This window comes from Pseudoliparis swirei, chromosome 10 (genome assembly GCF_029220125.1).
Source record: "Pseudoliparis swirei isolate HS2019 ecotype Mariana Trench chromosome 10, NWPU_hadal_v1, whole genome shotgun sequence".
NCBI lineage: Eukaryota > Metazoa > Chordata > Actinopteri > Perciformes > Liparidae > Pseudoliparis > Pseudoliparis swirei.
Genome location: NC_079397.1, coordinates 18,035,376 through 18,060,315, shown reverse-complemented (window position 1 = coordinate 18,060,315; position 24,940 = coordinate 18,035,376). Strand labels below are relative to the sequence as shown.

At 48.3% G+C, this 24,940-nt stretch overlaps 3 protein-coding genes across 7 annotated transcripts in view; all 3 read left to right on the top strand.

Moving 5' to 3' along the window:
• The window catches only part of mapk11 (mitogen-activated protein kinase 11), a 14,498-nt gene extending 3,025 nt beyond the window's left edge, over positions 1–11,473 (top strand). The window contains exons 2-12 of one of the 3 annotated variants that reach the window (XM_056424309.1): positions 3,401–3,530; positions 3,607–3,665; positions 3,816–3,927; positions 5,464–5,493; positions 6,297–6,344; positions 6,419–6,533; positions 6,627–6,698; positions 7,062–7,141; positions 7,700–7,778; positions 7,914–8,087; positions 8,788–11,473. In XM_056424309.1, the coding sequence (XP_056280284.1) occupies positions 3,401–3,530; positions 3,607–3,665; positions 3,816–3,927; positions 5,464–5,493; positions 6,297–6,344; positions 6,419–6,533; positions 6,627–6,698; positions 7,062–7,141; positions 7,700–7,778; positions 7,914–8,087; positions 8,788–8,861 (973 nt within the window). In that variant the 3' untranslated portion in view covers positions 8,862–11,473. Of the gene's footprint in view, positions 1–3,400; positions 3,531–3,606; positions 3,666–3,815; positions 3,928–5,463; positions 5,494–6,296; positions 6,345–6,418; positions 6,534–6,626; positions 6,699–7,061; positions 7,180–7,699; positions 7,784–7,913; positions 8,088–8,361 lie in introns of those variants that run through there. The other 2 variants (XM_056424311.1, XM_056424310.1) reach the window with 2 other exon arrangements.
• Positions 11,474–12,715: 1,242 nt separating this feature from the next.
• mapk12b (mitogen-activated protein kinase 12b) lies at positions 12,716–20,252 on the top strand. 2 transcript variants are annotated; one of them, XM_056424835.1, is made up of 12 exons: positions 12,716–12,943; positions 14,465–14,594; positions 14,754–14,812; positions 14,889–15,000; positions 17,123–17,152; positions 17,391–17,438; positions 17,531–17,645; positions 17,998–18,069; positions 18,186–18,265; positions 18,590–18,668; positions 18,771–18,944; positions 20,073–20,252. In XM_056424835.1, the coding sequence occupies exons 1-12, from the start codon at positions 12,822–12,824 to the stop codon at positions 20,135–20,137; spliced, it is 1,086 nt and encodes a 361-aa protein (XP_056280810.1). In that variant the 5' UTR covers positions 12,716–12,821; the 3' UTR covers positions 20,138–20,252. The 2 variants fall into 2 exon arrangements, with proteins under 2 accessions (XP_056280810.1, XP_056280811.1); XM_056424836.1 differs by having other exon boundaries at positions 12,898–12,943; positions 14,449–14,594.
• Positions 20,253–20,818: 566 nt separating this feature from the next.
• On the top strand, positions 20,819–23,796 carry LOC130200617 (uncharacterized). 2 transcript variants are annotated; one of them, XM_056425052.1, is made up of 7 exons: positions 20,819–20,980; positions 21,597–21,656; positions 21,772–22,026; positions 22,129–22,386; positions 22,505–22,753; positions 22,827–22,972; positions 23,147–23,796. In XM_056425052.1, exons 1-6 carry the CDS (start codon positions 20,899–20,901, stop codon positions 22,943–22,945), a joined length of 1,023 nt encoding a protein of 340 aa, XP_056281027.1. In that variant the 5' UTR covers positions 20,819–20,898; the 3' UTR covers positions 22,946–22,972; positions 23,147–23,796. The 2 variants fall into 2 exon arrangements, with proteins under 2 accessions (XP_056281027.1, XP_056281026.1); XM_056425051.1 differs by having other exon boundaries at positions 20,820–20,980; positions 23,150–23,796.
• Positions 23,797–24,940: the final 1,144 nt, after the last annotated feature.

The window sequence follows — 24,940 nt, the reverse complement described above, 5'->3', positions numbered from 1 at the left end:
CTTTATGCTAAGCTAAGCTAACGGCTGCCGGCCCGTACAGCTCAATATGAAGCGTCCGGACACGTGAGATGTTTCTCGTCTCCTGGAGGAATGAGTGATGCGTCCAGGATGTAAACAAACCCGCTGGACAATAATGTGTGGAGAATAAATTATGATTTCCTCCCCAGATTCAAACCCCCCATTTAAATAGATGCATCCTTGAACTCTTGATTTCAACAGAAGAAGTCGCATCAACCGATAACACCAGAACACGTTCACATTGGACGTCAGCGGCCGCTCCCCCTCTTCCTTCGTGAAGCTGTCAGTGCGTTAAGAGCTCGGATAGAAAAAACAAAAGACAGACAAAAGGAAGGCGAGTGAAATCGATGCAGTGAAATCAGACCCACGTACGGCCGACGGCGGGGAGGGAGGAGGGAGGAGGGAGGAGGGAGGAGAGGGAGGAGAGGAGAGGGAGGAGGGAGGAGAGAGAGGGGAGAGAGGAGAGGAGAGGGAGGAGGGAGGAGGGAGGAGAGAGGAGAGAGAGGAGAGGGGAGCAGAGGAGGAGAGGAGGAGAGGAGAGAGGAGGAGGAGGAGAGGAGAGGAGAGAGAGAGGAGAGAGGAGGAGGGAGGAGAGGAGAGAGGAGAGGAGGAGGGAGGAGAGGAGGAGAGGGGAGAGAGGAGGAGGGAGGAGAGAGAAGAGAGGAGGAGGAGGAGAGGGAGGAGGGAGGAGAGAGGAGAGGAGAGGAGGAGGAGGAGGAGGAGGAGGAAAGAGGAGGAGGAGGAGAGAGGAGGAGGAGAGGAGAGGGAGGAGGGGGGAGGAGGGAGGAGGAGGAGGAGAGGAGAGAGGAGAGGAGCGAGGAGGAGGAGAGGAGAGGAGAGGAGGAGAGGAGGAGGAGGAGGAGAGAGAGGAGGAGGAGGAGGAGAGAGGAGGAGGAGAAGGAGTAAAAGAGAGAGGAGTAGGAGAGGGAGGGAGGAGAAGGAGTAAGAGAGAGAGGAAGAGGAGAGGGAGGAGGAGAGAGGAGGAGGAGGAGGAGAGGGAGAGGAGGAGGAGAGGAGGAGGAGGGGGAGGAGGAGGAGGAGGGAGGAGAGGAGAGAGGAGAGGAGGAGGGAGGAGGGAGGAGAGAGGAGAGGAGAGGAGAGGAGGGAGGAGGAGGAGGAGAGAGGAGAGGAGAGAGGAGGAGGAGGAGCAGGAAGGAGGAGAGGAGAGAGGAGGAGGAGAGAGGAGGAGAAAGGAGGAGAGGAGGAGAGAGGAGAGAGGAGAGGAGGAGGAGAGAGGAGGAGGAGAGGAGGAGAGGAGGAGAGAGGAGGGAGGAGAGGAGAGGAGGAGGAGGGGGAGGAGAGAGGAGGAGGGAGGAGAGGAGGAGAGGAGAGGAGGAGGGAGGAGAGGAGGAGGGAGGAGAGGAGGAGAGAGGAGGAGGGAGGGGAGGAGAGGAGAGGAGAGGAGAGGGAGGAGGGAGGAGGAGAGGAGGAGGGGAGGAGGAGAGGAGGAGGAGGAGGAGAGGGAGAGAGGAGAGGGAGGAGGAGGAGAGGAGGAGAGGGAGGAGGGAGGAGAGAGAGAGGAGAGGAGAGGGAGGAGGGAGGAGAGAGGAGAGAGGAGAGGAGAGGGAGGAGAGGAGAGGGAGGAGGGAGCTAAGCGAGGCTCGCAGGAGGAGGCCTGGTTCATGTCACAGAGCCGGGGAGCCGGGCATCGTAAGTCACCGTGGGGAGGCGGGGCCACAGGAGACACGCATCATGGGCGCCGTGTCCATCACGAAGATTACGAAGTTCAGGGAGAACAGAAGTTGAAGGTTCGGGTGTTCGGCTTCTCGGACGCCCGAGAGGCCGAAACCGCTCCCCCACAGCGGAGTGAAGACGAGGGGGGTCTGAGGAAGCAAGTATTTCCATGAAGATCATGAAGCTGTGGAACAAGGGAGACGGTTGAGTTAGGACCTGGTGTGGGGGCGGGCTCCAACAGCACAGCTCACGACCTTTGACCTCACACAGGCAGATGGGCCTGAAGTGGAAGGGCTGGTTTCGTCATTTTCAGTTTTTTCTGGGATTCTTTATGTTTTTTGAGAGCTTTTCTGTTTTTTGGGAGTTGTTCCTGATCCGATGTGAGAGGTCAAAGGTCAGGGATGTCGTATGTTACCGACTGTAAAGCCCTTTGAGCAGTTAATGTTTTCCTAAGAATAGAGGTTTGAGGAGGGAGGAGATGGAGAGACAGAGAGAGAGAGAGAGAGGGAGAGAGACCATTGAGTCAGTGCCCCCCCACACAGGATGACTCTCCTCTTCGATGTCTCCTCGGTCCACTTCCCGTCGGGGTTTCACTTCTTCTGTGTTTCTGCGGTGTTGCGCAGTGTTTCACATGATCTCCCCGCTTCCTTCCTGCCTCTCTGCCGGCTGCGTTATTGTACGGCTGAGTGTTGAAGAGACGGGCGGCGCTGAAAAGGCGTCGGCATCAGAAGCGGCGGCGAGGCCGAGCGCTCAACTTTTACATTTCAAAAGAGCCGGATCAAATCAAACCCTCTCTCAGCTGTCTGCTCACCTCAGTCTGTCATCACTGACATATAAACTCTCAGGATCATCAGCTGACTCCAGGGTTGAAGAACAAGCCGGTATTTGGGGAATAATAGGGAATAAATACTGGAGACCAACTGGCCAAAAGAAGCAAAATCACTTCTAACTCACATTCCGTCTCCTTTCTTCCCTTTCTCTTCCTGTGAAAGTTTTTTTGGGAGTTGTTCCTGATCTGATGTGAGGTAAAAGGTCAGGGTTGTATATGTGTACAGATTGTTAAACCCTCTGAGGCTTATTTCTAATTTGTGAGAATGGGCTCTACAAAATAAACTGAACCTTCCTAAAATAACGGCTTTTTTGACAAAAATGATATTGTTGCCTGAATGCTCTCCTCGTGATCCTGGCCCCCTCTGGGGAACGGCGTCTGCATCCTCAGTTGAGCACATCCTGTGATTCTACCCCCGTATTAATATATATCACAATATTGTAGGTAAAGAGAGAAAGAAGAGTCTGGCGTTTCCTTTTGGCCGTCACCTGTGGCCGTTTATTTCTCTTTCTCACCTTTACTTCCTGGTGCTCTTTCACACCCCCGTCACCAGGGTTACGCCCCTTCCCTTAAAGGGCCCTCGTGAATTTGTCCTCAGTCCCCTACAATATCACATATACTGTAGATCAACAAGTGGTCAAGTTTTTTGTATTTTCTGAAAAACCTGTAGAAATGATGTATGCCATTATTTTAGGAAGGTGACGATATAATCTGTCATTTGAAAGCATCCGTTTGACTTGAGATGACAGGAAAGGAGAAACGGTTCTTAATGAATGTACTAAATCTAAGTAAGACTCCAAGAAACGAGCCCTGAGCTTCATCCTCGCGCCCTAACGCCCGCCTCTCCCCGTCTCCCCGTCTCCCCGTCCTCTGGTCCAGCTCGGCGTACGACGTGGTCTCGCGGCAGAAGGTGGCGGTGAAGAAGCTGTCCCGGCCGTTCCAGTCCCTGATCCACAGCCGCCGGTCCTACCGGGAGCTGCGGCTGCTGAAGCACATGAAGCACGAGAACGTCAGTCGCCGCTCCTCGTGAACGTCCGGAGGCCGCCGCTCTGCGTCGCTCATCGGCTCTGTCTCCGTCTCCGCAGGTCATCGGCCTGCTGGACGTCTTCACGCCCGCCGCGGCGCTCGAGGACTTCAACGAGCTGTAAGTCACACAGCCGCCCCCCCACCAGCAAAGCATCTCCGTGATGAGAGGGCGGGGCTTCGGCGGGGCGGCGAACCCGGGGGGTTCGTAGGCCCGTCTTCCGGTTGCCATGGCAGCATCACCATGTGCTCTCTCTCTTCTGCTCTCCAGCTACCTGGTGACCAACCTGATGGGCGCGGACCTCAACAACATCGTGAAATTTCAGCGGCTGTCAGACGAGCACGTGCAGTTCCTGATTTACCAGCTTCTACGCGGCCTCAAGGTAAATTGCAGCCTCACGATGATCCATTACTTTGAGCTAACTATGTGAACAATGATCCTTAACTTTGAGCTAACTATGTGAACAATGATCCTTAACTTTAAACTAACTATGTGAACAATGATCCTTAACTTTGAGCTAACTATGTGAACAATGATCCTTAACTTTAAACTAACTATGTGAACAATGATCCATTACTTTAAACTAACTAGTTCAACAATGATCCTTAACTTTAAACTAACTATTTGAGTAATGATCCTTAACTTTAAACTAACTATGTGAACAATGATCCATCACTTTAAACTAACTATGTGAACAATGATCCATTACTTTAAACTAACTAGTTCAACAATGATCCTTAACTTTAAACTAACTATTTGAGTTATGATCCTTAACTTTAAACTAACTATGTGAATAATGATCCATTACTTTAAACTAACTATGTGAACAATGATCCATTACTTTAAACTAACTAGTTCAACAATGATCCTTAACTTTAAACTAACTATTTGAGTAATGATCCTTAACTTTAAACTAACTATGTGAACAATGATCCATTACTTTAAACTAACTAGTTCAACAATGATCCTTAACTTTAAACTAACTATTTGAGTAATAATCCTTAACTTTAAACTAACTATGTGAACAATGATCCTTTACTTTAAACTAACTATGTGAACAATGATCCATTACTTTAAACTAACTAGTTCAACAATGATCCTTAACTTTAAACTAACTATTTGAGTAATGATCCTTAACTTTAAACTAACTATGTGAATAATGATCCATCACTTTAAACTAACTATGTGAACAATGATCCATTACTTTAAACTAACTATGTGAACAATGATCCATTACTTTAAACTAACTAGTTCAACAATGATCCTTAACTTTAAAGTAACTATTTGAGTAATGATCCTTAACTTTAAACTAACTATTTGAGTAATGATCCATTACTTTAAACTAACTATTTGAGTAATGATCCATTACTTTAAACTAACTATGTGAATAATGATCCATTACTTTAAACTAACTATGTGAACAATGATCCATTACTTTGAGCTAACTATGTGAATAATGATCCATAATGTTGAGCTCACCCTCGAGACGTCTTTGCTCCCTTGCTTACTGGTTTTCAAACGCTTTAAATCACAACAATGTCCACGTGTTCCAGGCTCTATATTAAATCATAGTTTTTAGATTGTTTTTAGATTAGTTGCGCTCCAGTGTTCATATCTCTCCCGTGGCGACTCTGTGGTACAACATGGTGGAAGTGAATGCCGCCGTCAGCAGCCTCTCTGTCACCATGTGGACGCCACAGTCTACGCTGCACCAACACTCGCTCTCTTTAAACTGAGTTGTGTTATTGTCTGTGGTTCTGCATGTTCACACTGAATCCACCCAGCAGCCGGCGGCCTTCATGGTGACGATGGGGAGAAGCAGGGTCCCTTTAGTCTGTGGCTGGTCTGGTGACCTGCACTGTTGACCCCTGTCTCTCTTTATGTCCCTCTCTCCACCCCTCCTCCGCCTGTCCAACAGTACATCCATTCAGCAGGATTGATTCACAGAGTGAGTGTCTTCTCTTTGCCCTTCTGGTCGTTTTTCCCAGTCATGTTTAAAAGAAGAAAGAAAGAACAGCATTTGCCTGGTTAAAGAAAAAGAAAAGAATCAACATGGAGCTTTTCCCTTGTATCCCCCCTCCTCGTTCCAACTCTTACTTGAGTTTACACTCAAGCTCAGTACTGCTAGTTCTAGACGGCGGAAACATTGGAAATATTCTAGATATTCTAAACATTTCCACACGGTTCAGCCTGATGTTTTGGTATTTTTGGTGGAAAACTCTGTGATCTGCCTGAGATATTAAGTGACGTAGGTCTGGCAGCACAGAAAGCTTGTGAATGGGTTAAACCGTGCATGTTGAAAGAGAATAGTGTATCCTTTAATAAAATCTGAATGATAAACAACTGTGTTTGATTTGTAAATCCAAAGGTGAGGTTGTGACATTCAAACTTTAAAAAGTGTGTCTCTCATGGTTCTTGGTTGGTAAAGTTGGTGGAATCCAGTCGCCTGGACAGAGGGAGTCAATATATATTCATTAATATTCAGACCCAAGGAGAAAAATCACTCGCATACATGACTCGAAATACATTATGCATACTATTTTCATTTAATTAACTAATCGCTGTATTTTTGTTTGACCTTCTGAAAATGAATTTGTATGAGTGCACTCATTTTACCTAAATGTAGTTAAAATGGACAAACATGGAATCCAGTCAGACGTTGAGTAGTTTATGCTGATTTTCTCTGAATAGCCATCCCTCTCTCATTGTCATCATGTTTCTGTTCTTTTGTTGCTCTGCTCTCTTTCCCAGGACCTCAAGCCCAGTAACGTGGCAGTAAATGAGGACTGCGAGCTGAGGGTGAGACTGAAACCTGCGAATCCTTCACCCCCGACCTTTGAACTCTGCTAAAAAATGGCCTTCCTGTCCCGCAGATCCTTGATTTTGGATTGGCCAGACAGGCGGACGACGAGATGACCGGGTATGTGGCGACTCGCTGGTATCGAGCGCCGGAGATCATGCTGAACTGGATGCACTACAATCAGAATGGTAAAATGCCACCAAGCTATAGACGTTTAATACGCTTTCATTCTCAAACGCAAGCTCAATGAAAGGATTAAATGGTTGGTGTTTCTGTTCCAGTGGATATTTGGTCAGTGGGATGCATTATGGGAGAGCTGCTGAAGGGAAAAGTCCTTTTTCCTGGCACCGACTGTATCCTTCATCAGCGTGGCGTAAGACCCGCGGCTCGTTCCCCCCTCTGAGCGTCAACCTTCCATCCCCTCTTTAACGGGCCCTGTGGACGCGGACCTCTCGTGGATTTGCATTACAATCCTGAGTCTTTCTGAAGGGGAGGCGTGTCAACAGGGAGAAGTGAGGATGAATGGGAGCGATCACAAAAGGCTGAATTATCTCGGTTGTTGTATTCGGTGTCTGAGAGCGGAGCGAGAACACGTCTGATTTACTGATCTTTGTGGGATGTGAGACGCCTTCTAGAACTCTCTGAAAGTAGAGTTCCTGCCCTAAGATAAGACGACGGGTCGAGTCCTGACCGCCCTTAACTTCTCCTGCGCTAAGATATCGACCAGCTGAAGAGAATCATGGAGGTGGTTGGGACTCCGACACCCGACCTGTTGAAGAAGATCTGCTCTGAACATGTGAGAGACGGAAAGAAAGATGGAATAGAAACATGAAGGTGCCATCTGGAACCGAAAATGATTATTCAGATGCTATAGAAGAACCATTTATGGTTCCACAAAGGACCTTTCAATCCAGGGTTCTCTAAAGAACCATTTACTTAAAGAGTTCTTCAAATAACCTATAAAGGCGTCTCAAAGAACCTTCAACAAATGCTTCTTTAAGGAACCATTTCTGGTTCCACAAAGAACCTTTCAAACCAGGGTTCTCTAAAGAACCATGTCCTTAAAGAGTTCTTAAAAGAACCTAGAAAGGGGCCTCAAATGAAACAATGGTTCTTCAGTAGGTGATGGTTCTTCGCAGAACCACAAAGCCTTTTAAAGAACCATTTAAGAACCATGATTGTTCTGTGTGGATGGGAACAATACATCTGTTGTACTATTGCCTCCAACGTGCTCTGATGGATGAGTCTCCATTGATCAGGCGGATGATTGAGTCGTCAGTGAGTGTTGGGGTGATGGATCACCAACACATCCTCCACATGGTCACGAGGGTTGAACCATGGTCTCTATTTGCAGGCACAGAAGTACATCCAATCTCTTCCCTTCATGCCCCAGCAGGACCTGGAGAAGATCTTCAGAGGAGCAAACCCACTGGGTGAGTGACGCAGGTTGGGTCATCCATTTCTTAAATTCAATCAAACGGCTTTAAGAGGCTCAAGTGTTTCTCTGCATATCGCGAATGAGTAATTCCGTTCTCCGGGTTTTCTCCGCGTGTTTCTGTCTGTGCTAGCTGTCGATCTCCTAAAGCGCATGCTGGTTCTGGACTGTGATGGGAGGATCTCGGCCAGCGAGGCCCTTTCCCACTCTTACTTCTCACAGTACCACGATCCAGACGACGAGCCGGAGGCCCCGCCTTACGACCAGACGCTGGAGAGCAAAGACCGAACTCTAGAAGAATGGAAAGGTGATATGTGATTTGGAACATGAGTGGAAACTTACACGCCATCCCCACCATGGTCCAAAACTGGCATTAGAGTGGGACCAGAACATCGTAGTTGGAGGTTTAGTGGCACTAAGCAAGCGCCTCGAGTCGGGAGTGATAGTGTTTCCCTGTTTCCAGCTGATAATTGCCATTTTAAAATGAACATATATGATCTGGTTCTGTATTTATTTTAAACTAGAGCACTCACTTTGCTTGATGAACAACTTTAGAAGGGCAGTTTTTGATTAGCAGAAAGAGGAAGTGGCGCAACTCGACGCCACAGACCCAAGGAGAGCTTCGAGCCGCAGAGCTTTCCATGCTGTTGCAAGAACTCCACCACCAAAGTTACATTTTACTGATTTATTTAAAGATGCCAGCTTCTTACATCATGAATATGATTACGTTTCATTTGAGAAGGGAGTTTTTACGGCTTGTGAAATGGCTCAGAGCGGAGGCGAGTCATGCCATGCATCCGTGTGTTAACAGGCATAACTATGAGGCCCCAAACCAAAGCCTGCAGCAGAAGACTCTTGGTTTATATATGAACGTATCCTGTGTTTTCCACCTTCGGTGGGTTTAAAGTATTCATCACCACCTCTTTAAACAAATCGTAAACAGCACTCCTCACATGTTTCCTTTGGCTTTATGTCTCTCTCGTGTGTGTGTGTGTGTGTGTGCTTAGAGTTGGTATTTGAAGAGGTGACCTGCGTCAAAGCATCCGGCAGCAAGACCGACAGCCTTCAGGCGGAGCCGTAAGCCTCTTTCGGCTCCGCCCCCCCGCCCTGCTCAAGGACCAAGGACTCAATGATCGGAGGTGGAGGAAGAGAAGTCTGCGTTCCCTCCGCTCGGCGTGGCTGGGATCGGTTGCCTGTCCTGGGTGTATTTGAGCGGGGGGGCCGGACGGCGTCCCGTGGATCGGATGCACACACGGGGCAATTTACAGGGAGAATTGTTTTAATCCGATAGAAGGAGCTCTTCAGTCCGGAGAGTTGCTTCCTCTTATGTTCACCCGCTCAGTGAGGATCAGATCGCAGAGGGCCTGATGACTCATACGGGGAAGCAACTTCACGGAACTGAACTGTGTTTACAGAATAATAGAAAAGGTATCGAAGGAAGGGTAAAAAAAAAAGCACACTAGTATTTCCAAAGCAACGACATCTGGTCCCTCGTCATGACAGATGCCATAAGCAGTCAGAGCTTTCGTGTCTGGAGTCCGTGTTCAAAGGCTCAGAATTCAGCTTGCATTCTGCATGATTTCTGTGCATTTTATTATTACAAAAATATTACCGGTATCGTATTATATAACAATGACGACTGCTTATTGCATATGCCAGACTGCTGTGAAGCAGCCCGAGGGTCAGAGAGGCATTACCAAGAGATGTGCCCGACTTTTAAAATGTTCTTTATAATTAAAGTGGAGTTAAAAAAAACAATGATACCAGAGCAAAGAGAAGCGACTGTTCTTCATCCTCTTCCGTTTACAGAGTAGTAAACACCGACTGTGGTGCGGATTATCGTCGTTAATACGTGCCGAAACCGGAGCGGCGTGGCAGGTCTGTGTTCACAGAGCGACCTCGCTTCAGATGAAGTTTCCTCCGATGGCTGATAGCGTGTCACCTGTTGGCGTCGGCTGCGCTCCATCAGGTGTCCGTCATGTCGTGTCTTTTGAAGCTCCGGTTTGTGTTTACAGTAAAACGAGTTTACAGGCGTTTTGTCAGCTGGTAGAAGCTCCATGGAAGTCCTGACTGGTGAAACACTCCCATGAATCCTACTTTCCTCATCTTCTTTTTTGTTTTTGTGCTGCTTGAGTGTTAATAATGAAAATGGTGTGTGTGCATTCATTAGTGACCATCGTATTAAAGCACTGGGGATGTTCTGTACCTCACTTGTGGGTATTTCAGTAACACTGAACTTCATAGCTTATTGCAACACGTGGACACCTTTACATGTCGTGTTTGTAAAAGCTGCATGAGCTCAATGCATCTTCAGATGTTCCGCAGGGAACGGCTGCCTCCCTCACCGACTTTGTGTCACTCATCTTGCAGCAGACTGGAGTTTTAGTTCGACCAACATTTTGCTGAGGGAGAAATACTTGTGTTCCCCCACCGTGTGCAGAGCCAACAGGTTTCCAGATGAATGCTGAATGTCAGGGACCATGTGAAGAGGTCAAAGAGGTCAACGCTGATGTTAGACAGTCAGGACATAGGCCTCCAAATATATGAACAAATACAGTGTGTTTATTGCATCCAGAGTTCTCAGATAACTACCTGAGCATCTTAAACTTGAAGTAAAGTAAAGAGTTTGTTTACTGATGCTGGTGGACATTTTGGGAGATAAACACAGAAGCTAAAAGATAAACATAGAAGCTAAAAGATAAACATAGAAGCTAAAAGATAAACACAGAAGCTAAAAGGCTCATGAGTCACGAAATATAAATACAATTGATATTTAACTGCTGCAAATGCATTCTCACACTTAATCTGTATCGGCCTACTGTCTGGATACAAGTTGGATAGCAGGTGTAAAGCAGATAGAAGTTTTCTAGAACCGGACCCTCGAATGCCAAGTAGCACAAGTAGCTCTTCAGGTTAGCTAACGAGCTACATGCTAGCTTTGATTGAAGGCTAACTTAATTAGCTAAAGTAGGCCTACTAGCATACTAGTGTAACTACTGGATGGCGTTTAAGATGCAAATGGTTGGCAATGAAGCCCATCTGAGGTTTTATTTCACAGCAGATATGAGATGAACTGAGGAATAGGAAGAAACCCTAGCTAGCCTGTCTAGCTAGACAGGCTAGCTAGACAGGCTAGCTAGCATTGTTAGCCAGCGAGGTTATAAGGTCAATTGTATTTTATACATTTTGTGTGTTCCTTCATGCAAGTTAAACTGGTTCTATGGCTTGTCCCACTCTAGTCCAACCACACCAATGAGATGATGTCTACCTAGAAGAAACATGAGAGGCCTACAACTAAAATGTAATTTTTGAAGAACACAAGAAAGGAAACCCACTCCTCCCTGTTTCCTCCCTGTTTCCTCCCTGTTTCCTCCCTGTTCACAGTCCAGGTGTCTGAACCCTGCCGGTCTCAGTCTTAGAGCTCTGAATGTTAACGTGCCCTGTGTTTATGTGGGTGTTGTATATGGGGTGGATTTGAATAGCAAACTGCAAATATGAATGTATACGTATACCGTGTGTGTGTGTGTGTGTGTTACGCGGTGGCATGTGATTCAACGGTAGCCGTGAGTTTAAAATCACTAAACTTAACGTCAACCGTCAGTTTCCAAATGATTCAGATAATTTTCTCCTTCATCATCAACGGACATGACTCGGCAAGTCTTCATCAGAATAAAAACACCTTCAGTTCTGATAGCTCTGTTTGTCGTGCGTTTCTTATCTGATACATTCCGTGTTTTTGATAAACAACTGGGACAAAGGTCACGTGACACCCTCGTCCACATATTGCTTTTGGGATGGGAATGAGTATTTAGATTATTTTTCCAATGTAAGGAAATGTGTGAATTGCGTGTTTCCACTTTACAGCAACAGTTTGGGGAAACACGTTCCTGTTGCTTTAAGCAAGTTTCATCAACAGTTATCCCAGAGCCCTGACCCACCGCATCACATCTACGGGATGAAGCTGAACGCCATGCAGCTGGGAACCAAACCAACAATCAGCCATACCCGGAGAACTTGTAGATAAGCCTTCGTAGAAAGGTGGAGGCTGTTGTGGCAGATAGTCGTGTCGTTGAGATGTTCAACAAACACATATGGACACGTACAGCTGCTTGTTCATGTCATCGTAGAGTATATTATGGTATATTATGGTAAACTGTATATGAAACAACCAAATGCTATAGCCTAGAATAGGATGGTGTACAGTAGTAAAGTAAAACATAGCATCCTATACTGAAAGTAATGGAATAATAAAGCCAATAGTCCAGTCAGTAGGGAATAGCATAATGGTAAAGTAGAGCATAGTATAATCTGGAATAGAATAGTATAGTCTATAAATAAATGTATATAGTTTATTATAGCATAGCATATATTCTAGAATAAAGTGTAATCTAGAATAAAATAGAATAGTATAGCATAGAATAATGTAAGAAGATTAGTATGGATTAGATTAGATTAGATATTCCTTTATTCAGGATCACAGCAGCGGGTGCACATTAGAGCTTTAATAAAAGATAAAAATAAAACACAATAACAATACTAAATACCAATACTAAAATACTAAATATACAGAGGAAACAAAATATATACAAAATATATACACAAGGCAAATACAATATTATATACAATATAGAACAGCATGGAATAGAATAGTATATTACAGCATATGAAAATATAGAATAGAAGTATAGTACCGAATAGTAACATTGTGATAACAACCATTTAAACAGATTAAGCAACATTTTAATGTCATTCAAAGTTACAGGATAGTTTACCCTGCATCTCATTATCACGGGAGTATTATGGGATGGCCTGTGACGGCAGATGCTGTGTGGCTTCTCCCCCCACATTGTGGACACACCCATACCCGGCCCTGGCGACCAGGACCCAATGACTAACAATGGGTGTGCGCGCGCGCGGCGCGTGTGCGTGTTGGGGTGCCCACCCCCCAAAGCACTCGAGTGGTCCGCTGGTCATCTGGAGGAATCTGCGCCGCAGCGAAGCTCTCCTCAGCCGGACGGGACCTGGAGGTCAGCTGGTTCCCATGAGCCGACCCGCATCCCGGACCGGATACTACCGACAGGAGGTCAACAGGACCGCGTGGGAGGTTCCGGAGAGGTACCGGGACCTGAAGCAGGTCGGAACGGGAGCCTACGGGACGGTGTGGTGAGTGGACCAGCGGCCGGTTTAGTCTGGGTGGAATGGTGACGGCAGCTGGCGGACCAGGGGGGTCTGTGCCATGTGGACTGACCACAGGGGGGTCTGTACCAAGTGGACTGACCACAAGAGGGTCTGTGCCATGTGGACTGACCACAGGGGGGTCTGTGCCATGTGGACTGACCACAGGGGGGTCTGTACCAAGTGGACTGACCACAAGAGGGTCTGTGCCATGTGGACTGACCACAGGGGGGTCTGTGCCATGTGGACTGACCACAGGGGGGTCTGTACCAAGTGGACTGACCACAGGGGGGTCTGTACCAAGTGGACTGACCACAGGGGGGTCTGTGCCAAGTGGACTGACCACAGGGGGGTCTGTGCCATGTGGACTGACCACAGGGGGGTCTGTGTCAGGTGGACTGACCACAGGGGGGTCTGTGCCATGTGGACTGACCACAGGGGGGTCTGTGCCATGTGGACTGACCACAGGGGGGTCTGTGCCATGTGGACTGACCACAGGGGGGTCTGTACCATGTGGACTGACCACAGGGGGGTCTGTGTCCTTCTGGTCTACTGCAGCATGAAGTCTCTAGTCTCTGGAGTATAACCTCATGACCTCCATGACCCTCTTCTCACAGCATGGAGACACGCTCGGCTCCTGAAGTCGTACATAAAGTTCCTCGTGGATCATTTACTGACCGGGCCTCGTTTTATTCCAGCTCAACACTTCTACTTGAGTAATCTATTACTCTCCTTGCAGCGCTGCTGCTGTGGGCTCTCCCGGTCAGCAGTCCCCCCACAGCAGGCCTCTGTGTTTGTGAGGCTGAGGGTCAACAAAGAGAACCCCCCCACCACACACACACACACACACACACACACACACACACACACACACACACACACACACACACACCCCGGCTCATTGTTGGTGGAGTCAAAGAGTTAAGAGCCCATCGAATGCACCGCCGTCAGTCAGCAGACACTGGGTCTTTATTATCGGTGGATTTTCTTTAAAGATGTGTTCAAGACCCAGATAAAAAACACGACGGTTGAGTTTCCGGAGGCTGGATTGAACCTGCGTGTTCTCCATGTGTTCCTGTCTGCTTCAGCCGGATGGGGAGCAGGAACCGCCGAGAACCTCCAGCCGCCATTCCAGTCCAAACTATGTACAGGGAGGGAACCATGTTTAAAAGGTTCTTTGTGGAACCATAAATGGGGCCTTAAAGAACCATGTTTACGGTTCTTTGAGACACCTTTATAGGTTCTTTAAATAACTCTTTAAGGGAATGGTTCTTTAGAACCCTGGTTTGAAAGGTTCTTTGTGACACCTTTATAGGTTCTTTGAATAACTATTTAAGAAAATGGTTCTTTAGAGAACCCTGCTCTGAAAGGTTCTTTGAAGAACCAGAAATGGTGCCTTAAAGAACCATGTTTACGGTTCTTTGAGACACCTTTATAGGTTCTTTGAAGAACTCTTTAAGGAGATGGTTCTTTAGAGAACCCTGGATTAAAAGGTTCTCTGTGTCTCAGCTCAGCATGGGACCGCCGGATGGGGACGCAGGTGGCCATCAAGAAACTCCACCGGCCCTTCCAGTCCAAACTCTTCGCCAAGAGGGCGTACCGGGAACTGCGGCTCCTCAAACACATGAAGCACGAAAACGTAAGAAGGGGGACTCGGGTTCTGGAGAGGGACTCGGGTTCTGCAGAGGGACTCGGGTTCTGGAGAGGGACTCGGGTTCTGGAGAGGGACTCGGGTTCTGCAGAGGGACTCGGGTTCTGCAGCGTCTCCTCATCTCTTTGCTCTCATTCCTCCGGTCAGGTCATCGGCCTGATGGACGTGTTCACCGCCGAGATCGCGTTGGACCGCCTGCGTGACTTGTGAGTTCCCCGAGTGACGGGTATAAAAAATGTGTTGCTCTTCCTCAGGGAGTGATCTGACTCCTCCCCCTTGCAGTTACCTGGTGATGCCGTTCATGGGCACGGACCTCGGCAAGCTGATGAAGCTGGAGAGGCTCTCGGAGGACAGGGTCCAGTTCCTCGTCTACCAGATGCTGAAGGGCCTCAAGGTGAAGAGCGGCGCCGTGACCACGGGGTGACCACGGGGTGACCACGGGGTGACCACGCGGTGACCACGCCGTGACCACGGGGTGACCACGCCATGACCACGGGGTGACCACGGGGTGACCACGCCGTGACCACGCGGTGACCACGCCGTGACCACGGGGTGACCACGGGGTGACCACGGGGTGACCACGCGGTGACCACGCGGTGACCACGCCGTGACCACGGGGTGACCACGCGTGACCACGGGTGACCACGGGTGACCACGGGTGACCACGCGGTGACCACGCGTGACCACGGGTGACCATGGGGTGACCACGGGTGACCACGGGTGACCACGCCGTGACCACGGGTGACCACGGGGTGACCACGCGTGACCACGGTGACCACGGGTGACCACGGGTGACTGACCACGCCGTGACCACGGGTGACCACGGGTGACCACGGGTGACCACGGGTGACCATGGGGTGACCACGGGTGACCATGGGGTGACCACGCGGTGACCACGCGTGACCACGGGTGACCACGGGTGACCACGGGTGACCACGCCCGTGACCACGGGTGACCATGGGGTGACCACGGGTGACCACGGGTGACCACCGTGACCACGGGTGACCACGGGTGACCACGTGACCACGGGTGACCACGGGTGACCACGGGTGACCACGGGTGACCACGCGGTGACCACGCCGTGACCACGGGTGACCACGGGGTGACCACGCGGTGACCACGGGGTGACCATGGGGTGACCACGGGGTGACCATGGGGTGACCACGCGGTGACCACGCCGTGACCACGGGGTGACCACGGGGTGACCACGCGGTGACCACGCCGTGACCACGGGGTGACCATGGGGTGACCACGGGGTGACCACGGGGTGACCACGCCGTGACCACGGGGTGACCACGGGGTGACCACGCCGTGACCATGGGGTGACCACGGGGTGACCACGGCGTGACCATGGGGTGACCACGCGGTGACCACGGGGTGACCATGGGGTGACCACGGGGTGACCATGGGGTGACCACGGGGTGACCACGGGGTGACCACGCGGTGACCACGCCGTGACCACGGGGTGACCACGCCGTGACCACGGGGTGACCACGGGGTGACCACGGGGTGACCACGCGGTGACCACGCCGTGACCACGGGGTGACCATGGGGTGACCACGGGGTGACCACGGGGTGACCACGGGGTGACCACGCCGTGACCACGGGGTGACCACGGTGACCACTGTGACCACGGGTGACCACGGGTGACCACGGGTGACCACGCCGTGACCACGGGGTGACCACGGGGTGACCACGCGGTGACCACGCCGTGACCACGGGGTGACCATGGGGTGACCACGGGGTGACCACGGGGTGACCACGCCGTGACCACGGGGTGACCACGGGGTGACCACGCCGTGACCATGGGGTGACCACGGGGTGACCACGGGGTGACCACGCGGTGACCACGCCGTGACCACGGGGTGACCACGGGGTGACCACGCGGTGACCACGGGGTGACCATGGGGTGACCACGGGGTGACCATGGGGTGACCACGCGGTGACCACGCCGTGACCACGGGGTGACCACGGGGTGACCACGCGGTGACCACGCCGTGACCACGGGGTGACCATGGGGTGACCACGGGGTGACCACGGGGTGACCACGCCGTGACCACGGGGTGACCACGGGTGACCACGCGGGTGACCACGGGTGACCACGGTGACCACGGGTGACCACGCGGTGACCACGGGGTGACCATGGGGTGACCACGGGGTGACCATGGGGTGACCACGCCGTGACCACGGGGTGACCACGCGGTGACCACGGGGTGACCATGGGGTGACCACGGGGTGACCACGGGGTGACCACGCGGTGACCACGCCGTGACCACGCGGTGACCACGCCGTGACCACGGGGTGACCACGCGGTGACCACGCCGTGACCATGGGGTGACCACGGGGTGACCTCGTGGTGACCACGCCGTGACCACGGGGTGACCACGGGGTGACCACGGGGTGACCACGGGGTGACCTCGGGGTGACGAGGCCGTGACCACGCCTCCTCCGATGAGGCGCCAACACTTTGTTTTGGGCCAGCTCAAGTTGCTGATCTGTGTCTCCTCTCTCCTCAGTACATCCACTCGGCAGGGATCATTCACAGGGTGCGTGACCTTTGACCTTTCAGACGATGAGCATTGGGGGAGGGGCTCTCGCTCTCTTTTTTTCACACTCTATCCCTTTCATCCCGGTTCCCACACAGAGAGTCTCTCTCTAAACCGCCATCTTGTTTCATTTTATATTGACGATTTAATTAAAGACCATCTGTGGATTCGTGTTTCCGGCCTTCTGTTTCTCCGTGTTCACGTGATCCACGACTCACCTCCTGATCTTCTCCTCCAGGACCTGAAACCTGGAAATCTAGCCATCAACCCGGACTGCGAGCTGAAGGTACTTCACCTCCACGCCTCATCACTCGTTCACGTGTCAAAGCTAACGCCGTGTTTTCTTGTTTTCTCCGTTTCTCTCGCTTCCTGCTCCAGATCCTCGACTTCGGCCTGGCGAGGCAAGCCGACTCGGAGATGACCGGCTACGTGGTGACGCGCTGGTACCGGGCGCCCGAGGTCATCCTCAACTGGATGCACTACACGCAGACCGGTGAGCCCTCGCCACGCGGCATCGGGGGAGGGGGGGGGGGGGGGTTCCTCTCTCGTTGCAGATCTCTTTTAGGAAATGGTTCTTTAGAGAACCCTGGTTTGAAGGTTCTTTGTGGAACCAGAAATGGTGCTTTAAAGAACCATGTTTTAAGGTTCTTTGAGACACCTTTATAGGCTCTTTCAATAACGATTTAAGGAAATGGTTCTCTAAAGAACCCTGGGTTGAAAGGTTCTTTGTGGAACCATAAATGGTGCCTAAAAGAACCATGTTCTGAAGGTTCTTTGAGACACCTTTATAGGTTCTTGGAGAACTCTTTGAGGACATGGTTCTTTGACTCTTCCTCTCGTTGCAGTGGACATCTGGTCGGCCGGCTGCATCATGGCGGAGATGCTGCTGGGGAAGCCGCTGTTCAAGGGGAGCGATCGTATCCTCCTCTTCCTCTTCATCGTTTCATGATCTATTGGTTCTGTGGTCACTGTCTGGTCAGAGTACTGCTGTCTGTCACTCATGCAACAGGTGATCCTTGACCTTTGACCTCAGACCTGGACCAGCTCAGAGAAATCATGAAGGTCACAGGAACCCCGGCGGCGGACTTTGTGGTGAAGCTCCACAGCCAAGACGTGAGTGTGTGTGTGTGGGGGGGGGGGGGGGGGGACGCTCTCATTGGCCGGTTGTTCAAAGTTTGTATGAATGGGGCACTTTTAGAAACTTGTGAAATAACTTTTAACCTTTGTTCAAAAATAATAGGCTAATAGGATATGGGCAAGTGTCATAAATATGGCAATAACAAGTCTATTAGATAATAATAAGATTATTAGACAATAATAAGACTATTATTATTATACGGTCAATATAACAACAATTAGTATCAGAACAAAAATCTTCACACACGACTAAAAGTCCCGTGACCCGGTATCTTTCGTCGTCCTCCTCCTCCTCCACAGGCCAAGAACTACATCCGGAGTCTCCCCCCGGTGCCCAAAAGAGACCTGCAGGCCCTCTTCTCCACAGCCAGCTCCAACGGTGAGGACGGCGCCGTACCGGCCGGGCGGCGGGGCGCTAGACCCGGTCGCAATGAGCTTGACGTGACGTGTGTGTGTGTGTGTGTGTGTGTGTGCGACGCAGCCGTGTGCGTCCTGGAGAAGATGCTACTCCTGGACCCGGAGTGCAGGGCGAGCGCCTCGGAGACGCTGGACCTGCCGTTCTTCAGCGAGTACGAAGAGGAAGAGGAGGAGGGGGAGGCGCTGCCCTACGACCAGACCATGGACAACACGGACCTGCCGCTGGACCAGTGGAAACGTGAGGGGGGGGATAAGCCCAGGGAGCTTTATACATACATAGATATATATATATATACAGGACTGTCTCAGAAAATTAGAATATTGTGATGAAGTTCTTTATTTTCTGTAATGCAATTAAAAAAACAAAAATGTCATGCATTCTGGATTCATTACAAATCAACTGAAATATTGCAAGCCTTTTATTCTGATTTATTGCTGATTATGGCTTACAGCTTAAGAAAACTCAAATATCCTATCTCTAAATATTAGAATATCATGAAAAAGTATACTAGTAGGGTATTAAACAAATCACTTGAATTGTCTAATTAACTCGAAACACCTGCAAGGGTTTCCTGAGCCTTGACAAACACTCAGCTGTTATAAATCTTTTTTTTTACTTGGTCTGAGGAAATATTAAAATTTTATGAGATAGGATTTTAGAGTTTTCTTAAGCTGTAAGCCATAATCAGCAATATTAAAAGAATAAAAGGCTTGCAATATTTCAGTTGATTTGTAATGAATCCAGAATGCATGACATTTTTGTTTTTTTAATTGCATTATAGAAAATAAAGAACTTTATCACAATATTCTAATTTTCTGAGACAGTCCTGTATATGTATATATATACATATCTATGTATGTATAAATAAATATATATATATATATACATTTATATATACATATATATATGTATAAATATATATGTGTGTATATATATACATATATATAGGTATATGTATATATATACATATATATATGTATATATTACATATATATACATTTATATATATATATATATTTATATAAATATATATCTATATATAAATACATATATATATGTATAAACATACATATATACATATATATATTTATATATATATACATATATATATGTGTATATATATATATATATATATGTATATATATATATATATACATAGATACACTGCAGTGTCGGGACACTGTGTGCCAGTGGAGGTCAGTGCAGATCTTAAATGAGACCGGATGCTTTATTTTAACGTAGCGATACACAGAAGGAGTTATTCACTATAAACGTACGACAGAAAGAGAAACACCGTTTCCATAGAGTCGACCTCGGAGTGACAGAGACAGAGACTCTATCATCCTCTCTTTTGTGTTTGTGCAGGTCACACCTTCACAGAGATACTGACCTTCAGGCCGCCCCGGGACTCCAAAGAGACGTCACTTTAGGACCACACACACACACACACCAAAACATATATGTTCTTGTTGACTTTGACTGTTTTTGTGTCAGAGTAAAATGATTAATTTGTTTAAGTTTCAATAAATGCGATATGCTAAGTGATTCAGTGTGTGTGTGTGTGTGTGTGTGTGTGTGATTATTTATCCATCAACCATAGACGACGTGTTGCATGTTGATAACTTTATTCTGATAATGGACGCATTTCTGGAACCAAGGGGCGAGTTCACACTTTGTTCAGGAACTTAGAAGCCAATAATATTGTCTCACACACACACACACACACACACACACACACACACACACACACACACACACACACACACACACACACACACACACACACACACACACACACACACACACACCATTAACCAGTGTCCATAATGTGTTTTCCAATAAGTAATCACCTGTTTGTCTTGGACCAGTTCAGACAAACAACAAGAGCTAAGAGAAGACTGAAAATATTGAAAATATTAAAATAAATTAAATTAAAAATAAAATTAAAAAATAGAAATGTAAATAAATAAAATCTGGAAAACTGACCCTCCAGGAAATATGTCTAAATTAATTCATTTCCCAGTGGATGTAAATGACCAGCGCCATGTGTTCCTCATTACAATGAGAGGAGGCAGGTATGCTCCACCTGCTCTCCCTGATAACAGCTGTCTGCCGCCTCATATTGACTGACTGAGGGTTGCCGGTTCATTTCCTGGTGGCTGGACGTTTGATTTCTTTCTGACGGAGAACAATGGATAATACCGTCATATCCAAAATGTGCGGAGGAAACTTAATTCACCTGAAAAGACTCATGTTGCTGCTGCTCCTGGCAGGTAATTCAATCATTGTTTCCTTCTGATGTTTCGTTGTGATAATATGGAAATATGCTCAGCGTAAGTGGGGATTTAATGACATTTTTACCATGTTTTTATTGCGTAATACTCTACTTTGTGTAAAATACTCTTTATAGATATAATGGATCATGAACTATAATAAACCTTTCAGGAACTTTACTTAAGTTTTTCATTTTGTTGCTTTATGCTTCTGGTCCTCAACATTTCAGTCAAGTAAAAATACTTTTTACTCCATTTACTGTATTCGAAAGCTGTAGTTACTGGTTATTTCCAAGTTCAAGATAACAAATATATATATATATATATATATATATAATCAGCTTTTAAAACATGGTGTATTGCTGTAGATTAAACTGCACAACACTATTTAAAGTCACAATTGGCTCCACCTCAACCAGCTCAACCAACAGTGAGATGCTACTTCTGATGTAATAATATAATATATTATGCTGCTAGTAGTTCAGATACTTCAAGTATAATTTGCTCACAATATTGTAGTACTTTGCCTTTTTTGTCGTTTCGTCAAAGTAGAACAGACAATACTCAGTACTAATGATTGAGATGAGAGTGAATATGTTTCCATTGACGTGTTTAGGCCTCCAGCCGGTCCGGTCCACCGCCGGAGAGGAACCTGAACCACAGGACGACCTTGAGCGTGAGTGATCTTACATTCACACCAACAATACAACCTCCACCACGCGATCCGTATCGATTCTAACCTCCAGACACGAACATAACGCGTGTGAAATCGTGACTGTCGTGCATTTCAGAAGGAGAGACCCTCACCTGCGCCATCGAGGCTCCGCTCTACGTGACCGTGGGCGTGCCGAGCAGCGTTGAATGTGACAGCGACTGCCGGGGATGCTCCTTCTCTCTGTCTCTGGATGGGCAGAGTGCCCATGGGCAAGGCAGCGTGTTGGCCTTCACCGTCGACCGCTGGGTGGAGGCCCTCACGGTGACGTGTACGGTCGTGAGCGGCGACAACCGGCCGAACGCCACGACCACAAAGCGGCTGCAGGTGTTGGGTGAGCGACGGCGTCTTTATTCTCTCTTGAGTTGCCGCGTCTCCAGTTGGACGACAGCCTTTTGGTTTCTCGTGACTCGTGGATTTGTCTCGCGGACCTCAGCCGGACCCGCCAACGTCTCCATCGCTGGCCCCGATCTGATGCACCCGTCTGTGAGCCACACCTACAGTTGCCACGCCTACTGTCGGCCATCTTGCACCTACTCCTGGAGGATGGATGAAGGCCCGTGGTTGAGTGGTCAGGGGAACGTTATTTCTATCACCCCTCAGGAGACGGACGACTCCAAACTCCTGCTCTGCAAAGCCACCAGCGGCGTGTCGGGGCTGTTCGTCTTCGCCACTCGGAACATAGCCGTGATATGTAAGAGAAGGAGTTTCACCTTCAAAAGTATTCCATAAATAAACAGAGTATATTACGCAGGGAGTTTTCAAACCAGCGGTCAGCTCTTTCTGACCCCTCCTCCTCGTCTTTCTTCCAGCCGGTCCTCAACAGGTTCAGATCCACGGCCCCGACGTCATCGAGATTGCGCAAAAGTACGAGTTTGAGTGCGCCGCCGAGTGTCGGCCGGCGTGCCGCTACGTGTCGTCCGTGGACGGCCAGAGCGTGAGGGGCGGCGTGTTCCAGATCTCCGTGGATCGCCCGCTGGCATCGGTCACGCTCCGGTGCGAGGCTCAGAACACGGCGTCCAAGAGGACCGCCACGGCCGTGAAGACGGTGCAGATAACAGGTGGGTTCACCTTCCTGTCGCGACCTCTCGGCGCCGCGCACGCCGACCTGACCGCTGCTCTTCTCGTACCCAGGGTCGGACCGGAGCCCGTTGGACCGGAGCCCGGCCGCTCGGCCTGAAGGGGCCTCGGCGGTGCTGCTGCTGGCCTTCATCGTGTCTGCTGGCTTCGTCCCGCAGGTCTTACCGATGTAGCGCGACGGATTACGATCCCACGAACAGGTGCCGGGTTTTTTATTCTTTTAAATGTTACTTCTTATTTAATAATACTGGTTTTATTTCACGTGATATAGTTAAATTATTTGAGCTGCAATGGCATTCACAGATCTTTTTTCCCCATCATCGTAAAAACAATTCCTCTCTTTCTCTCCATCTTTCTCCGTGTAAACGATGAAGCAGCCGGTTCAGACGGTCATGGAAAAGCTGGAAACGCTGGAAAAGAATTCCTAAAAGTTTTGGAAAAGTCATGGAAATGTGTTTTATACGCTGAGTTTTAAATAATTAATGTGCTTTTAAAAGAATGACGCTCAAAATATAAGGATCACATTTTCTACGTTGCAAGTGAACGCACCTTAACTGAAAAGAAAGAAATGTTTATTATTTTAATCAAACTATTTTCTCTCATTTATTTGTGTCATTTAAGGTTATAAACTGTATGCTTTGTATTCTCATCATTAGTTTAAATACAACATGTTATCACTTTTCCATGTAAACACAGAGATTTCATAAAATGTTTGGTCATTGAAATTGGGTTTAAAGTCCTGGAAACCCATTGGTCACCATGTGGATGAACCTGTTCATTGGTCATGAGGATGAACCTGTTCATTGGTCATGTGGATGAACCTGTTCATTGGTCACCATGTGGATGAACCTGTTCATTGGTCATGAGGATGAACCTGTTCATTGGTCATGAGGATGAACCTGTTCATTGGTCATGTGGATGAACCTGTTCATTGGTCACCATGAGGATGAACCTGTTCATTGGTCATGTGGATGAACCTGTTCATTGGTCATGAGGATGAACCTGTTCATTGGTCATGAGGATGAACCTGTTCATTGGTCATGTGGATGAACCTGTTCATTGGTCATGAGGATGAACCTGTTCATTGGTCATGTGGATGAACCTGTTCATTGGTCACCATGTGGATGAACCTGTTCATTGGTCATGAGGATGAACCTGTTCATTGGTCATGTGGATGAACCTGTTCATTGGTCATGAGGATGAACCTGTTCATTGGTCATGTGGATGAACCTGTTCATTGGTCATGAGGATGAACCTGTTCATTGGTCATGTGGATGAACCTGTTCATTGGTCATGGTGATGAACCTGTTCATTGGTCGTGTGGATGAACCTGTTCATTGGTCATGGTGATGAACCTGTTCATTGGTCATGTGGATGAACCCTGTTCATTGGTCATGGTGATGAACCTGTTCATTGGTCATGTGGATGAACTTGTTCATTGGTCATGAGGATGAACCTGTTCATTGGTCATGTGGATGAACCTGTTCATTGGTCATGTGGATGAACCTGTTCATTGGTCATGAGGATGAACCTGTTCATTGGTCATGTGGATGAACCTGTTCATTGGTCATGAGGATGAACCTGTTCATTGGTCATGTGGATGAACCTGTTCATTGGTCATGAGGATGAACCTGGTCATGTGGATGAACCTGGTCATGTGGATGAACCTGTTCATTGGTCATAAGGATGAACCTGTTCATTGGTCATGTGGATGAACCTGTTCATTGGTCATGAGGATGAACCTGTTCATTGGTCATGAGGATGAACCCTGTTCATTGGTCATGTGGATGAACCTGTTCATTGGTCATGTGGATGGACCCTGAGAAGGGCATTCAAACTTGTAAGAATCTTCCACATCAATATAATTTAAATGTTGATATCTATATATGAATAAAATGCCCTGATTGAACTACGTCACATGACCTTTTCCTTCTGTACAATTCTGGGTGTCACGCTAGTCAAGATTAACATAAACATCACACAATCTGTTGTTGTCCAGGAGTAGCCTAATCTCCCACCTTATATCAGGGTAAAGACTGCACATTGATGGATCGCTCTGGTCACGGTTTCATCTGCTTCTCCCCCAAAAGTTTGAAGTGGCATTAATTCACATAAATATGTAGTATCCATGAGGCCAGATCCACAACCTCACCTCCCCTTGAGTGGTC